This window comes from Ambystoma mexicanum, chromosome 12 (genome assembly GCF_040938575.1).
Source record: "Ambystoma mexicanum isolate Mex_15411 chromosome 12, UKY_AmexF1_1, whole genome shotgun sequence".
Taxonomy (NCBI): Eukaryota; Metazoa; Chordata; class Amphibia; order Caudata; family Ambystomatidae; genus Ambystoma; species Ambystoma mexicanum.
The window spans coordinates 12,733,399-12,750,459 of NC_090936.1; the positions used below are offsets into that span (position 1 = coordinate 12,733,399).

The following is a 17,061-nucleotide window of genomic DNA, read 5'->3' on the forward strand; positions in this document are numbered from 1 at the left end:
CGTGTAATGTGCGCGTTTGCTTTGAAGTAGAGATTAAACACTTCCCCGCTGTTTAATCTGCCCTATTTTAAAGTGCGCCTGATTTAGTGCTTGTGTGGGGGCAAGGGGTGGGCGTAGTACATGGGTTCTCTTAACTGCAATATCATATACATGACACACTTGAATGTGATTTATACTGAATTAACTTTTCAAGGGAGTAATCGCCTTTTATGGACGGCGAACCATCCCAGTTCCGATATGTACACGCTTTACTGAAATTAAGCGCTCCATAGGCTCTTTGAAGTTGTAATAACTTGGAAGAGATACGGTGATTTGTACTAGTGCTAATCAGCACTTTACCTTCTTAATTCATAATTTTATTAGAAAGCATACCGGCAAACCTTATCTTTGGCCATAAGGCCCCACATTAAAAGCAGCTGATTTATCCTGCTACTTTAAATTAATCAGCATGCCTAGAGAGGGCTTATTGCAAATATGCATTCAAACATTGAGAGGATAAAACATGTATTAATCACATGCGAGAATTAACAGCCCTCACTGGAAATGCATGCGTTTTCCCCGGGTTCAACAGAAATCCATGCTCACAAGAAAGTATAGAACGGCAGAAAAGGAACTAGTGCCAATAAGTGCAAACATGCACAAGGCACTACGCCAGTTAAAGGCTCACAATAAGGTCAGGTAACATTAAACATCTGGGGCCAGATTACAGAAACTTTGCACTGGTGCAAAGTTTGCACGGTATTAGCACTAGGGCAAAGTGTATCCTATTTTTTAATACACAAACATTGTTGCACCGTGACAAGTGCAGTTTGTCATGTTATAAGCACCAAGAAAAAAATGGCCCTTGTGCAAAAAATATACATTTTCAATGCCGTTTTGCACCAGGGCAAAGTTTGCCCTAGTGCTCAAACGGATTGGTATAAGCACTAGGGCAAACTTTGGCCTGGCGCAAACATGCATTCAAAATGTAACTTGTTTGTAATATGGTAATGTTTGCCCTAGTGCTTATCCCATGCCAAACTGCTCTTGTCAGGCAGCAAAGGTTTTGTAATAGGTTCCTTTGTTTTTAAAAGTAGTGCTAATATGGTGCAACTTTGCTTGTGCACCGGTGCAATGCTTCTGTGACCTGGCTCCTGATGTCTTCTTGATGTCTCATTTCACAGGGTTGGAAGAAGCAACAATGGTGCAAACCATGTTCCCAATAGAATCTGTCCATGTGGCTTTTCTGACCCATCACCATGTTTGCATTGATAGTATATTATAGTAACACCAACAAATCTCTAACATGTCCATCTAGCAGTTCCTGTGCCAGGACTGTTGCACGTTTAACCAGACTGCTATCTATTGAACTCTGCCCACACATTGTGATGAAGGTGTGTGCTTGAGGCCATTTCCTGCAGACATCCTAAGTCCTTTATAGCGGTGATGTGGAGTTTGTCTAGGTCAAGTGTCCTAAATTCCATTCCCCAAAAGAGCAAATAGATGTTATGTTTTGTACACTATTCACACCTCAAACATTAGAACACAGTGGATCTAAATTAAAGATATTTACATAGTGGTTTTCCAGAAGAGCTAGAGTGGTTTGGACCTCGAGAGGACAATGTGTCCGTGATGCAGATAGTTGTCTTATTGTGATGTGCCTGAAATGTGTACTAGAAAAATAATGAAGTGTCCCGGTGTTCAAGTTTAGAGCGTATCCATGGGCATAGAACGGACAGTTGTATCCATCATGATCATGTTGATAACTTTCTTGGGAGCGTCCATGATCACAGTCCTGTTGCCTTTTCATTCCTCAATACAATACTGAATTTCAGATCACAATCACCCTGTTCTTCGATTTCAGGATCTCAACGCTTTCACTCGTGGGCTCAGACGGAAAGTGCTCCTATGGCACCACACGATCCGACGCTTGATACTAAGCTGGCACTCCAGAAACTGGCCTTCTCTTGCAGTGCCTCAGCCAACTGGAACACCATTCCGGTTGCAATTAGGACCACTCCTGTCCTCATTAAGTCCAGGAACACACTCAAGACCCTGCTCTTCGGGGACCCTTAAGACTTGCTTCTCTGAGGTAAACGCAGCCACTCTAGTATAGGCTCTCCAAACAACTACATCTTGTAAGGAAGTAATGAGAGGTTTGGTGCTGCAGGAGTGTCATGAGGTGGATAAGGTCCTCGGTTGTGTGCTGGAGCACCAAGGCCGCACTGCCCAATGTCGAATGATGATGTCACTGGATGTTTTGTGTGCCTCCAACGGCTTCATATTCCCAACAATGGCGCACCAGTGCACACGTCACTGAAGAGCATCATTGATCTCCAGACGACCAGAAGAGACACTTTCTTCAGTTCCTTCGAATGCGCGAGAAACGAGAAAAGGAACTGGACCTTTGAAATGGTTTCCTGGAAGGAGTGGATCCATTCCCTTGACCTCTGTAAGGAGAATGAAGGCAGATGCACACGCAGAAGGAAGGAGGAGTTTACATGCAAAGTGAAGTTGATTTTAAATTCTACCAAAAAGTACCGTCATCTTTATTTTAGTGTTGAAATGCTGGTTTTGGCCACACCAGCATTTGACAAACTGTCAGAAGTTTAGTTAAATAAGTAAGTCGCCATGGGGACGTTAAAGTAACATCTATATGTGTTAGAGACAAGTCGAATGTAATTTGCTTTTGGGAAATGTGTGTATTTCTTAGGTTGTGAGGCAACAGTACAGTGTGTGTATCCATGATGCCCCCCAGCAGGACATGCCAGAAATGTTAACTTTAAGGAGTGCAGGTTAGGATCAAATTACTAAAGGTTGTTTCAAGGCCATTGTGTTGTTGTGATGAACGTGTATGTTGTGGCCTTAAAGGTAGGTTACAACTAAGAACATTTCAGAATTGTTTTGGTCAATGCAAAGTTGTGCTTACAGGTTTACTGGTAAAAGATTTCGGGAACACTGCTGTTCGAGAGAACATTTATGAATCTAGGGTCTAGGACTGACCGTTAGACCATGTGCTGGAGTGATTGACGGCTGAGGGGAATGTTGAGCAGTGTTTGCCTGTGAGAGTTGTGACTGTCAGTTGGGAGTCTGAGATGGAGTGCAAGAGGATGGCGAGTGGGCAGTCTCTTAACGTAAATACTAAAAAGGAACTGGAACACTACAGCAACTGTACATATGTCCAATACAAAAACAAAGAGGTGATGGGGATGTTTGTGGTCTCGTGCAGAAGGGATGCGACCTAGAGGTTTGGACTGGATTTCCCCTTTTGGGGTAGGACCAATCCTGGTTTGCATATGTTTTTTCCCCTTCTGGAATGGCTTGGCAAGCTGAAAAACGATGGTCTGGAGGGTTGCCCAAAGCTGTGCCCGTGGTTATGATTTATTCAAAACCTTCGAGCCATCACCTTTTCGTTTTGTATATGTCCAATACGACATACCTGGTCTTTATTACCGAGTGCCTCACCATCAATGCCCACTAGGACACAACAAGTGCACTGATAATGCCTAGCTCCGGTTGCACTATTTAATCCCACACATAGCCACATACTTGCCCTCTTAAATCAGACCTAATACTGCATCTGCATACTTCAGCAAAGGGGCACTCGGAAGGCACGCGCTGCTGGATTTAGATTATGTTCACACTCTGTTGCTCCTACTCTTGCCAGGCATATTTGTCAGCTATTAAATCTTGAATGTATGAATGAAGTCAACATAGGCATTTCTTCTCTCTGTATACAGCGAACATCCACCCACTGAAATTTCAGAGAAGATCCCTCGTGTAAGCTTGGACAGGTCTTGCAAAGCATGGACATGTAATACTGGATGCTTCTACACACTCCTCAACACTTTGAGGAAGTCAGGAGTGGGCCAGCACTTGGCGTCGAAGAAGCAGAGGAAGACAGAAGCGTGAGCATGTGCTTTACAAACAAAGAAGGAGGAGCCAGGCAACGACAGAGCAAAGTGTTTGGAAATCGGAGTGTGACGTCAGTAGGATGGTTTATTACACAGCGACAGAAGAGAGAAAAACAATGCTTATCCATAGCCAAGAACAGAGCATTTGAATGGAGCCCGGGAAACACCTTGCAAAACTTCAGTACAAATTCTCCTATGAAGGTGACAGTGGTAGCAAAGACTTAGGGCCTCATTATGAGGCTGGTGGCCGCGGAATGAATGGTACCCGTAAGGGACCAGCTCCGTTCATTCCGGGCCGTCACATTACGAGGTCTGCAGCGGGTCCTGCTCTGGACGCCTGGCCAGAACAGACGTGCAGAGCGGGACCCGCTAGCAGTACAGGATGCTAAAACGGGCCCGTTGTTAGCATCCTCCCCATTCCCATTGAGCCCTATAGGGGCTCAAATGGGAATGGGGGCGCACCAGGGCCTGAGAAAGGGAATTACGGGGCCCTCCAAGGTCAGAATGGCCCGGTAAGTCCTCTTTTGCAGGACCCAGACCAGAGTTTGAGGGTAGCCATGCCGCTAAAAACGGCATGGCTACCTCCAAACTCGTAATGGGGCCGATAGTCTCCACCTCTCCAGTAGAACTGTCTTCCCACCAGTGTTAACAGGAATTCTCTCCACAAAGCTGGGAGGAAACTGAGAGGAGCAATCGCTTCCCAGCTCAGGATCATTTCCTGTCCAGCAGCGAAAGGGAGTAACGGCTCCTCTTTGGCACATTCTAGAAGGGGGACCATGGCCGCTGGGATCCTTTGATATCCCATGGGATGTATAACCATCATATGGATGCCCCCCCACCCCGTGCACCTCCCAAATAGATCCACTGAAGACCGGACTAAATCCGAGTGCTGATACCTCCCAACCCCACTGACAACCTACGACCCGAAATAATTGGTCACACCAGGGGTTGATGCCACCAGTTGCCTGGTGTAGTGCTGTATGAGAATGTGGCCCGCACTGCCAGCGGAGCTGGACAGGAGCCTCTGCCACGTGATGTGCCCGATGCCAGATCTCCCCTCTTCCTCGGGATACCGGTAATAGGCCGAGGTTCCCCATCTGGCAGTACATGAGCTGACTGCCTAGTGCCACATTACCACAGGCAATAATTGGGGTCAAAGATGAAGAGAATGCTTCTGTCATCCTCACCAGTTGGCAGAAGCTCAAACTATGACCCCTTGGCTATGTCTGCCCCCTCTGTCTCTCCCCCGCCTGCACCAGAGGCTCCATCTCTAGAGTGCCCATGGCTCTGATCCCATACTTCAGCAATAAAACCAGACAATAGGGGCTTTTAATATAGCCTTGGGCATTACCTGCCCCGGAAATGCACCTGCCAAGAGCTGTCTATTGCCATTTGTATCCCAGCACATCACACCTGGATACTAACTGCCGTTTTTTTTTCATGTTGAGAAATGGCGTGTTTGCTGTTTCTCAACTTGGAAAAACATGACAAAACAAGATGGCAGCCATGGAGTGGGGAGAAGGAAACTGCACGTAGTCCCTTATCCCTTTCCATGGTGGCCATTGCTGCATGAGTGTTAAGAGCCAGAGACATCAAATTGATGAACAAAATGGCCGACTGTTGCCTCTTTGGCAAGACTGCACTGTGACAATGTTCTTATTTCTGTCGCATCTTTCCTCTGCTCAGTGCACAGAATATTTGCTTGCAGTCTCATTAATGCTTTAACAGGATGTCTTTGTGATCAAAGTTGTCCAGATAGCTGACCTGTTTGAGAGTGAGTTAAGTGTGGTTCCATGTAATCAAGCCTGTGGTCAACATGTTTATACAGACACATACGTAACATCCTAGTCTAACATAGGCCACTGGCAAGACATGTAAACCAAGAGATACCAGCAGTACATGTTTGAACCAGGAACCTAATGAAGTGATCATCGTTCTCTGATTAACCAATTTTAATGTTTGTTGATTATTTATTTCCGTGTTTTAGTAAGAAGTTTCTGAAGAAGAGCGGCCAGCGTTTGTCAAATAAGTTGACCAAATCTTACAGTGGAGGGGCTGGTCTGACTCTTGACGCTACACCATAATAGTGTCAAGCATCATACATGTGGATTCTGTTCACAGCAATGTATTTCGTCATAACATGTTGAAATGCATATTCAGATAGTGAGATGTGAGTTGCCCGTCTCCTTTCACTGCACAAGAGGTGATGTCCTTGCCCGTGACTCCTGAGAGCCCAGTGTCACTGGGAAGGCCTACACGTGTCGATTGTGAAATGTTCCTCGAAGCGACATCCTACTCTCTGTGTAGGAGGCACTCGTGTGAGGCGTCACATTCTTGGGATTATCCTGAAGGTAAACACAGCCCCACCTCGGCCAGGAGCGACTATGAGAAAGGATGAAAAGCTAAGAGTGGGAGAGAGTCGGGGCAGGCGCTAGCAAAGTGACGAGGGTCCCCAAGACACTAGAATAGAGATCCACATCATATTGCAAGAAAATAGTTACCAATAAAACTTGAGACGAATGAGGAGCTGCGGTCAAAGGGACATCTTCCTCGCCCTCTCTCCATCTTGTGAGCTTCAAGTTGAAAGATTTTCTCCTTCAAAAAAAGAAGAAAAAAAACATTTATAACATAAGGGATACATTATTCAAAATGGCGCTTCTTGCTTGTTTATGTGGTGCAACTGGTGTCTGTCAGTTTGTGTACTGTGTACAGTGACAGGTCTTGCTCATCCTACTCCAAGTATGACAGAAGAACATCTGGAAACGAGATTATGAAAAGCTGTCCGTCCAATCACTGCTGCCTCTCTGGGGGGTCATAATTAGAGAAGAGAGGCCCCAGTGAGGGCTCTGTTGACCTTGAATTTGATATTGAATACAAACCAAACCCTATTGCGATATTAAAGCTTTCGCTATTTTCCATATCATTCAAAGTTCTAAATCCGCCAATTACCTAGGACGATTTCTTTTTGGTTTCCCTTATTCCTAAGGGACATAAAAAGACATTTATCATACAGTAAAGTGTGTTTTGCTCTTAGACACCCTTTGATATTGCAGATAGACGCATACATATGCTCCAGAGTCTACGCATCATGGCGGTGGCCACGGTAACCAAGGTACTGCACAGCGGATCAAAAAAAAAAATGATGTCTAAATCAATTAGCTAGCCTTGGAAAAGCACAGCTATTTGGTGAAACGCGTGTTTGCTTTTAAGAAATACACACGCCATGTAGAAACGTACCTTTCCTAAATGCTTTTGAACGACAAGAATTAGTTTAAAGGACCTTGGCACGCATCCCGGTGTCTGTCTCAAAAGGGTCTCTGCACAAAATCGGAATAAGCTTTCAAATAATGTGTAATTCAAGTTTCATAGTCATCCCAGCATCACTCGCAAAGACGTCAGAATGGAACCAGATCGCATTTTCTTGACAATCATCCAATCATTATCTACCATATGTCCCTCAATGCAGGAGATTAAAAAAAAAAACATTAAAAAACACTTTGGAAAAGCTTCAGTTCTTTTTCATGTAATTTCCTGTCCCTTCTGGTGACTCTGTGCCCCATTGTGTTGGGGGCACATATCATTTCATGAGAAATTCCCTGAAATGAAACCTCACAGACAGAGGGATGGGTCTGGTTTGTTGCTTAAGTTTCCCCTCAAGTTATTGCCTCTGGCAAAGCTGAGGGCTATGAGTTATGGAAAGGTCCTATCATTAGCAAGCGTGACCGCTCCAGAGTTCTGTAGGCCTACCCCCACTCAGGTTTGAATTTTTACTCTTCCTCTTCGTGCACCATTGGAGAAGAAAGAGGGTGAAAGATTGTAGATTTCCCAAGCCAAGATGGCCGCTATCCTATGTAAAGAGACACAAAAGAACTCTTTTCAGTGTTTGTCAACGGGTCTGGATGTGAAAAGCGGCGAGGGTTATGGAGGCTTGCAATCCAGCGGTTGGAGAAAGGTCAACAGGACAATCAGTGGAAAAAAGAGCCACGCTGGAAAACATTTTGATTTGAGTGATGGAAACAGCGGCTGATTGACAACGTGGGCTACATCTGACCGCTCAGAATGCAGTCACTGTTGTCAGTTACTGACCACAAACTATTCTGATTGTTCGTGATACAGTAAGCCTGCTTAGATGTGCTAACAACTGTACACATATGTAAATAAGTTTAGGAACACATTGTATTAACCTCGAAGTGGTGTAGACTTCTACAGTAGAGAAAAGGGCACTGTCCGTTTTCCTGGCGATTCTACACCCGTCACTCATTCCTCATTTTCAAACTCTCTCTCTATATAACCCATTGCAACCTTCATAATAAGAACAGAGAACTCTTATTCCAATGGCCTTCGTGTGCATGGCTGCTTGAAAAGGAGGTCAGCTTCATCCCCGGCCAATAACCTGTGTTTCCACATAGGTGGCTTCTGAAAAAGAAAGCAAAAAATGGCAGAGCTTTCAAGATAATACACCCACTGTACATTGTCCGCGGCAGAGGGGAGCTGTGCCTGGCAAAGGGGAGCTGTGCCTGGCAGAGGGGAGCTGTGCCTGGCAGAGGGGAGCTGTGCCTGGCAGAGGGGAGCTGTCAGCTGTGCCTGGCAGAGGGGAGCTGTGCCTGGCAGAGGGGAGCTGTGCCTGGCAGAGGGGACTGAAGTTATGTTAACACATGAAAACTCTTGTTGATTCGAGGGACAGCCTGGCTATGTTATGTTACTTGGCATTTATATAGCGCCATTTATATCATTGGTATGATCTCAAAGCGCTTGTGGGTTGAATGCCCTTGGGGACTGTAGTCCAGGTCAGTCGAGAGAGTAGAGTAGAATACAGCGCTTGGGTGCACTGAGTATGTGTGCAGCCAGTGTGATTTGCGTGATGCTGGCTGCGTCCTAAAACTATGTGTGGTGGTAGTGAGAGATCAGTCGAATGTGTGCAGTCAGGTGGGTGGTCTCAGAGACTGCATTCTTGTGCCATTAGGCCTGTGTAGGATGTTTGTGTGTGTAGCTAGGCCGATTATTTTCATGGGGCATAGCTGTGTTTCAACAGGTTGTTAAGGTGTTCATGGCGGTGTAAAGGTATGTGAGCAGCTTGGCTGAATTGATTGAGGGGTGTAGCTGTGCTCTATTGTGCGTTGGTGTAAAGTGGAGAGTGAGCGTAGAGGTAGGAGAGGTGAGGATCTGGAGTGTATGGTGTAATATTAGGAACCCAGTGTTCCTGGTTACTTTCTGGATCTGGATGAGCTGGCTGTGATCGTCCTTATCTTTCGCGGTAGCGGTACTCTGAAGTAGATTCACAGATTGGACCAGAGTAACTTACGATTTGCACGGTCAGAGGGTCATTAATCTTAGCATAAGCACTGTGCATCAGGGAGCCCATTTTCCGGGTCCCTGGTTGTGGTTTATGGTTGGTTAGAGGGTAGGTCTTGGCAGGATACTGGTTATAGGTTGGGATATATCTCGCAGAACCGTAGCACGACCGAGCCAGTGGTGCTAAAGGACAGGCTGGACAGAGGCATTGTCGAACCTGGTTGTTTTGGTGCCTTGGGAGGGTTTGTATCACAGTTATGTAGTCGGCCAAGGTAGGGAGTGAATGAGTATTATCAACTTGATGTCACCTAATAGTATCGGGAAGCGGAGAGAGAGAGGGCGGGGTGTGTGTCTGTGTGTGTCTCTCTCACACATCACATCCGGGAGCACCTCCATTAAACTGACCCATTAACATTTGCGGGTTGATTCAAAACAATATTCATGAGTTACATTTCGGGGGAAAAACCATTCATCACCACCCCATAAAAGCACCCTTATATCCCCCTTCCCAAACCTGCACCCACAAACGTCCTTACCACCCCAACATGACCAAAAGAAATGCCTTTTTTTTGTTTTTTTTATCACCAACTCCTGAGCTCCCAAAAGAGAAAAAACGGTTTAACAACCCTCATTGTGTTGTGATGTCATGCCAGGCTACAACAGGGCAGCAGAGCTCGTTTGTGGAGAATGTGCGTTATGAATGCAGCACCCCACGCTCCATCACAGGTGGCCAACTGTGGACCAATGGGCTAACCTTAAAAATGTCATGAAAGGTGTGAAAGTTGGTAGGATTTACATCCAAATTGCTTTGCCCAGGACTACCGATTAGAATTGGGAAGTACTAGTTGGAGATGTTTACGGCACATTCAGAATCAAATTAATCTGGAAGCAGAAAAAGTGTAAACATGTAGATATGATTGTTGGCGAGGGGCGTGGCTAACCGCCATGTAGAGTGGACGTGTCTCCGGTGAGCTCCGCTCGAAGGACATCGATAAGCTGCTTTACGGGACACTTAAGCTACACTTGAGCCCGCAGAAACATCGAAGGAGTGGTGGAAGCCTGCAGGAGGCCCCTGGACTTCTCATACAAGGAAATCGCGGCCCTAAAAGACCCAAACGCGGCTTGCGAACAACGGCGTAATCTGAGACCAAGATGGCGGCCGCCTCCTGCTAAGCCCGTGGAGCCCCGCGCTGGCCTAGAGATCCGCGAAGGGGACGGGCCCCCATCGCAAGTGAGAGAGAAGAGGCTCCGGAGGAAGATCGAGGGAGGCCTCGCTGGGTTCGAAACGGTCCCTGCGAGGGCATATATAGCGGCCCCGCGGTGGGGTCCGACGGGGACTGGAGAGTGAACCGGGCCCGCCCGCTGAGGCGAGGGAAGAACACAGGCGCGCGGCCCTCCCGCCGGGGACCTGTAAACATGGCCAGCCTGGACAGATCTACGGGCAGGGGAGCCAAATCTAAACAGCGACAGACCACCCTGGATGTGTATGCGGCCAACGACCACCCAGCCCCTGGGTGCCCCGAAGCAACAACGGCTAATAAGGACCCGGGCCCCGCCGCGGCGCCGACCGAACCCAGCAACACCCAACTTATGGAGGCCATCGCTTCATTCCAAGCAACGATAGTGAACAAGATAGATGCCGTGGCCATCGACCTGGGGCTCCTGCGCCAAGACGTCCGTGCGCTAGCGGACAGGACCGAGACGTTGGAGACCCAGGTACGAGAAAATACTGAAGCAAAGGCCCAACTCCTACACGATGTAGACGGCCTACGGCAGAGAGTTAAGAATCTGGAAGACAGGGCGGAGGAGGCCGAAGGGAGGGCCCGCCGAAATAACATCCGGCTGCTAGGCCTACCTGAAGGCATAGAGGGCTCAGACCCCACCGACTACGTAGAAAATCTCCTGCTACAAGAGATCGGAGCGGGGAAACTTTCACAGGGATTCACCATAGAGAGGGCCCACAGATCACTCGCTAAGAAACCGCCACCGGGCGCCCCACCCAGGCCCATGATAGCGAAGGTGCTAAATTACAGAGACCGCGAGGTCATCCTGGCCTTCTCGCGCTCGGGAGGACCGATCCAGAGGAACTCGGCCAAGATTGCGATCTACCCGGATTACACGTTCCAAGTACAGATGAACAGGGCCCAGTTCATATACACTAAGGCTAGATTGAAAGCGGCCGGGGTGAAATACATGCTCCTGTACCCCTCCAGGCTAAAGGTGCTACACAACAACAGGGCCCTCCTGTTCGACACCCCGGCACTCGCTCGTGACTGGATGGACGAGCAACAACTGCCAGACATCGAAGATAAGAGACGTAAGCAGAACTGAACCACCCATCGTAACTATAATGAAAAGAGCTCTTCCACAGATGCACAACGACACGGAATCGCGCCCTACAAGCAACTGAACGGATCATACCACGCGGAACACCGAAGCACCAGCTCCCTCAACCCCCTGGAGTTCTATTCCTCTTTTAGGGTACGTTTACCCGCCCGTAGGGCACCCGACGGCCATGTTTGGTCCTAAGGAGCGGAAACGGGACAGTCATGACGGGGTTCCCTCCGTTAGACCAGTTTTTTGTTTGGGAAGTTTATTGGGGGGGAGGGAATCGCGGAGGAGTTGCACCCACGTTGGGACTTTGAAAGGGAAACGCCGAGACCCCAGGACATCCTTATCACAGATACATTGCCAACTAAACCCCCGCCCGAGACAGTGGGGGAACATTGGACCCAACCATGCTCATGGCCGGAACGATTAAAATAATGACGTGGAACGTCAGAGGCATGAACAGTTACGTGAAACAACGCAGGATACACACATACTTAAGGCGCTGTAAAGTCAGGATTGCCATGATCCAGGAAACACATTTAACAGAGGAGAAACTGAAAGCCCTGGCCAAGACATGGCGAGGGACCCTGATTGGATCCTCCTACTCTTCATACGCAAGGGGGGTTTTGATATGGATAGACCCGACCGTCCCTTTCAGGATAACGGACACCAAGACGGATGATGAAGGTAGGATGGCCCTGGTGCGGGGTACAGTGGAGGGGAGGGAGCTGTGCCTGGTTAGCACCTATGCCCCAAACCATGATGCCACCCCCTTCTTCCATTCCCTATACACCAGACTAGGCCCTCACGCAAATTCCACGGTGATCTGGGGTGGGGACCACAATTGCACCCTCGACCCGCTCAGGGACAGATCTGATGCCAAACACTCCCGCCCGTCCCCCCCAGCCAAAGTGTTGCTTAAGCTAATGACTCAACTCTCGCTCTGCGATCTGTGGAGGGAGCTGGGCCCGGAGAAGCGTGAGTACTCTTTCTACTCCCCACCACACAAAGTCTACACTAGGCTGGACTACATGTTGGTCAGTTGCGAGTGGCAGGCCACTTTCAGCGATGCACAGTACCTGCCTAGGGTCCTGTCGGACCACTCCCCCTTAATGGTCACATGGGAGATGCACCCGCCTAGACCCCCGGTTCCCACGTGGAGACTACGAGCTGAGGCCCTGCTAGATGTAGCCTTCCGGGACCACATACAGAACAGCACAGATGAATACTGGCGGGTTAACCTGGGTAGCGTAGACAGCATTGGTACCGCGTGGGAGGCATATAAGGTGGTCATGAGAGGGGACATGCTGATGGCGGTGGGGGGAGCCCAGAGAACTGTCGCGAACTCCCTGGCGGAGGCAGAGGGGAAACTGGGCGAGCTAGAAAGCAAAGCGGACGTAACCCCCGAGAGCCTGCGAGAAATGATTCAACTGCGACAGGCCTGTCTGACCCACTGGGAGACACTCGGGAAACTGAGTTACACTAAGCACGTTGAAAGGTCACACGCCCTAGGAGACAAACCTGGCAAACTCCTTGCCTGGCTATATAAAAGAGAGACCCCCAGCGCCCCTATCTGTCACGTGCGTAAACCTGATGGCGGCACTGCGCACACACAGGTAGAGATCAATGAGGTTTTCTCCGAGTTTTATCGCGACCTCTACTCCCAGACCCCCCTTTCGTCGGCCACCGGAATCGAAGACGCCCTAGACTGCATACAGTTACCCAGATTGGATCCACAGATGACGGAAGCCCTAGACGACCCCATTACACCTGACGAGGTGAAGGCTATAATCAGAACACTACCCTCGGGTAAAACGCCGGGTATGGACGGCCTCCCCGGGGAATTTTATAAGACATATGAGGAGACCCTCGCCCCCTTGCTCGCACAGGTATACAACGAGGCCTTTGAGCGGGGCTCCCTCCCGGATTCTATGAGCGAGGCAATAATAATTCCTATACTAAAGCCTGGCAAAGATGGGACGGAGTGTGGAGCGTATAGACCGCTCTCTATGCTAAATGTCGATAGCAAAATACTCGCGGCACTATTAGCAAGCAGATTGCGCAGAGCACTCCCCCTTCTGATCCACCAAGACCAGACGGGATACGTGCCAGGACGCTCCATCACCGAAAATTTACGTAGATTGCATCACATCATACATGGCACCGAAGGGAAGCCCCAGAAGTACGCTGTGGCATCACTCGACGCCACTAAGGCCTTTGATTCGATCAGATGGGATTGGTTGTACGCCACCATGGCCAAGATGGGGGTTGGACCTGCCTTCCTTAAATGGACCCAATTGCTTTACACTCGCCCCACTGCCAGGGTCCGTACTAACAGGACCTACTCCGGTAAATGGCCCCTCCACAGAGGTACACGGCAAGGATGCCCCCTGTCCCCCATGCTCTACATCATAGCCGCAGAACCGGTGGCCGCGTACCTCCGCCAGGAGTACGGGGACGGAGGCATCAAGCTAGATGGGGTATCACACCTTATTTCTATGTACGCAGATGATATGCTGCTCTACCTGCATGATCCCGAGCTCCGCCTGCCCTACATCCTAGAGACACTGGACTGCTTCCACACACTTACGGGCATACAGATAAATAAAGACAAGTCCTGTCTCTACCCCCTAGCTGCTCTCCACAGTGAGGAGTATGGCTCCCTGCCTCCGCTAGCCCTCCAATGGCAAGCCACGTCCTTTAGATACCTGGGGATCACCATCCATCGCCACCCAAACACTGAACACATTCTTAATACGGTCAGGGCAAAGGACGCGCTAGAGAAATCCATGGGGTTCTGGGGGAAGCTCCCACTTTCAATGGCCGGGCGAGCGGGTCTCCTCAAGATGGTGGCGCTCCCACGCCTACTGCACTGCTTTACCAATGTACCCTTTAACATCCCCTCTACCTTCTTTAGAGATCTGTCCAAGCTCTGCAGGGGATTTCTGTGGCAGGGTGGCAGGCACAGGGTGGCACTAGACATTCTTCAGAGGCCTTACGAGAAGGGGGGACTAAAAATCCCCAACTTTGAGCTGTACTTCCTGGCTAGCCAATTAAGGCACGTAATGCACTGGATGGCAGATGAGACCACTGCTGACACTAGACTCCTCCAGCCAGCCCTGCCGAGACTGCTACTCAGGGACCTACTCTGGGTTAGATGGGGAAACACGCAACGCCTCCCTTACCTGATCAAACTTGGGACTCAGCTTTGGAGAAGGGCTTGCAAGGCAATAGGGGTAGCGGACCCGTATTCCCCACAGATCCCCATCGCAGCTGTCATGGCGAAATCCTCATGGGGTCACGTGGACACACGCACGCTGTGGGAACCATATGGTGTAGCAGTGCTCGGGGACCTCATCCAAGAGCAAGAATTTGTGGCTTTCGGCGACCTCTGCGAATCCACTGGCCTGCCACCGGGCCAGTTCCTGCTATATGGAGCAGTAATGACAGCCCTGAAGGAGAGATGGCCGGAGGCCGCCAATCGGTTTCAGGAAAACGAGGCTATCGAACTGTTGCTAAACGCTGCTGAAGGAGGCCATGAAACCTCCAGAATATACGAAACTCTCCTGCAGAGCACGACAAATGACGTATTGAAAAGCAAGGGTAGGTGGGAGAGCGAATTGGGGATCGAATTTGAGGACAAATCATGGGGGAAAATAACACACTACCACAAGGCAATCTCTAGGAATGCCCGCCTCCAACTCATACAACTATATGTCACCAACAGAGCCTACCTCACGCCCGAAGTTATATCGAACTTCAAGGGAGCCACAATTCAAACATGCCCCAAATGCCATGAGCCTAGGGCGGGAATGACCCACATGTTCTGGAGCTGCCCGACAGTTCAGCAGTTCTGGAGCGGCGTAAGGGAAAAAATGGTGACCGCTGAGATCGAGCTGGTGACCGATGAGCCGGCAGCCTGTATATTGGGAAGCTACCGACGGACCAGCAAGAACAAGCCCCTAAATAAACTCAAGGACTTGGCATATATAACAGCGAAAAGACGTATCGCCATGAGCTGGAAGAGTGCAAGGGGACCGAACAGGGCCCTCTGGTGGAATGACCTCAAAAAATGGATAGCTGCTGAGACGGCGGCTTGGGAAACGGCAATCCAAACACAGAGACTGGACTCTAGCGCAGATTTGAACCGATGGGTGGCTTTAACGACGCCATTACTCCACCCAGTGTCACTGGATAGCACCCCGAACAGTCCAAGTGGCCCTGACGAGATACGAGCCTAAGACGCTTTTCTCTTGAGAGTTCCAATGGGGTCTCGGTGGGGGGGGGAGGGACGGGGTGGTTGGGATAGTTAAGACCTGCTGTTCAGGCCTACGAATATTGCACTGATTAATGATTGATTTTTCTGATGTTGTAAAACCAATAAAGAAATTTAAAAAAAAAAAAAAAAATGATTGTTGGCATCCAACTTTGTGTGCTTCCAGCACCACATCCTCAGTTATCTTTGACAATTGCATTTGTAATTGAGACATGCAGCGACACATTTTTTCCAGACTTAATATAAGAATTATGTGCTTCGAAGTCAGAATTAATAGTGGGGATGTGTACCCCACAGTGAAGACATTGCAATGTACCAGAAACATTTTAAGTCGTGTAGCACGTGATGACTTGGAACTCCACCAGTCACATGACTATGGAGAACCTTCAAGTACGCACGATATTGAAAGCTCTTTGACTGCGGATCACACTGCAGGGATGTTGGCCGTTCATGAGCAGATTGAGATCCATGAAGGTATCTGCACTGCAAGAATAACGTATATTGAGAACATGAAGCGGCAATATTTATTGAGATTGAGGGCTGCAGGTGTTAAAGAAATACATCCTGCTCTATAATAAGAAAAACTTTGCCCTCTTTCTAATTCTGGTCTTTATCTGCTGAGAAGGAAGTGACCGCAGAGCGTGTTAGAATGATGTATTTTCCCTGATGAAGACGTGGTGAAATTGTACCATTTACGTCGAAACCGGTCGGTCCTGTCATACCTGGAAATGTGATTGTGTCTTATCGAAAATCAATTAAGATGAACTCTAGAAGGAAGAGAGTAGCATAGACTTTTTTTTTTAAATTGTCCATGTTATTGTGATGTTCTGCAATTGTAATTAATGAGTTGCGTGAATGCGAGTTGTAAATGTGGATATGAATGGTAGGATGAGGGCAGACTATTCACAGCGCACATGTGAGAGTGATTTGCGTTGTTTTCCTTATATACCTGTTGTTTCACCTGAATTGAATTATTGTCCTTTATGATGTATTCATGATTTAGTTCATATATATTTTTGTATCAATGTAAATTATACATTTGTGATGCTTATAAATGTTGTCCTCTGGATTTTCTTTGTGATTAATTTAATTTGTAATAAGGCATGCAACAACACATTTTTTTCCAGACTTCTTATAAGAATTATGTGCTGGGAAGTCAGTATGAATTGTGTGGATGTGTGCCCCACAGTGAAGCCCTTGCAATGTTCGAGATACATCAAATCCTTTAAAATGTGCGTTGCGCGCACACGCGTGCACAGACACACACAC

At 48.4% G+C, this 17,061-nt stretch overlaps 1 protein-coding gene across 2 annotated transcripts in view; it reads right to left on the reverse strand.

Moving 5' to 3' along the window:
- The window catches only part of SEMA3E (semaphorin 3E), a 516,349-nt gene that overhangs the window by 161,903 nt on the left and 337,385 nt on the right, over positions 1-17,061 (reverse strand). For both annotated transcript variants that reach the window (XM_069627817.1, XM_069627818.1), the window contains exon 5: positions 6,395-6,488. In XM_069627817.1, the coding sequence (XP_069483918.1) occupies positions 6,395-6,488 (94 nt within the window). The remainder of the gene's footprint in view (positions 1-6,394; positions 6,489-17,061) is intronic.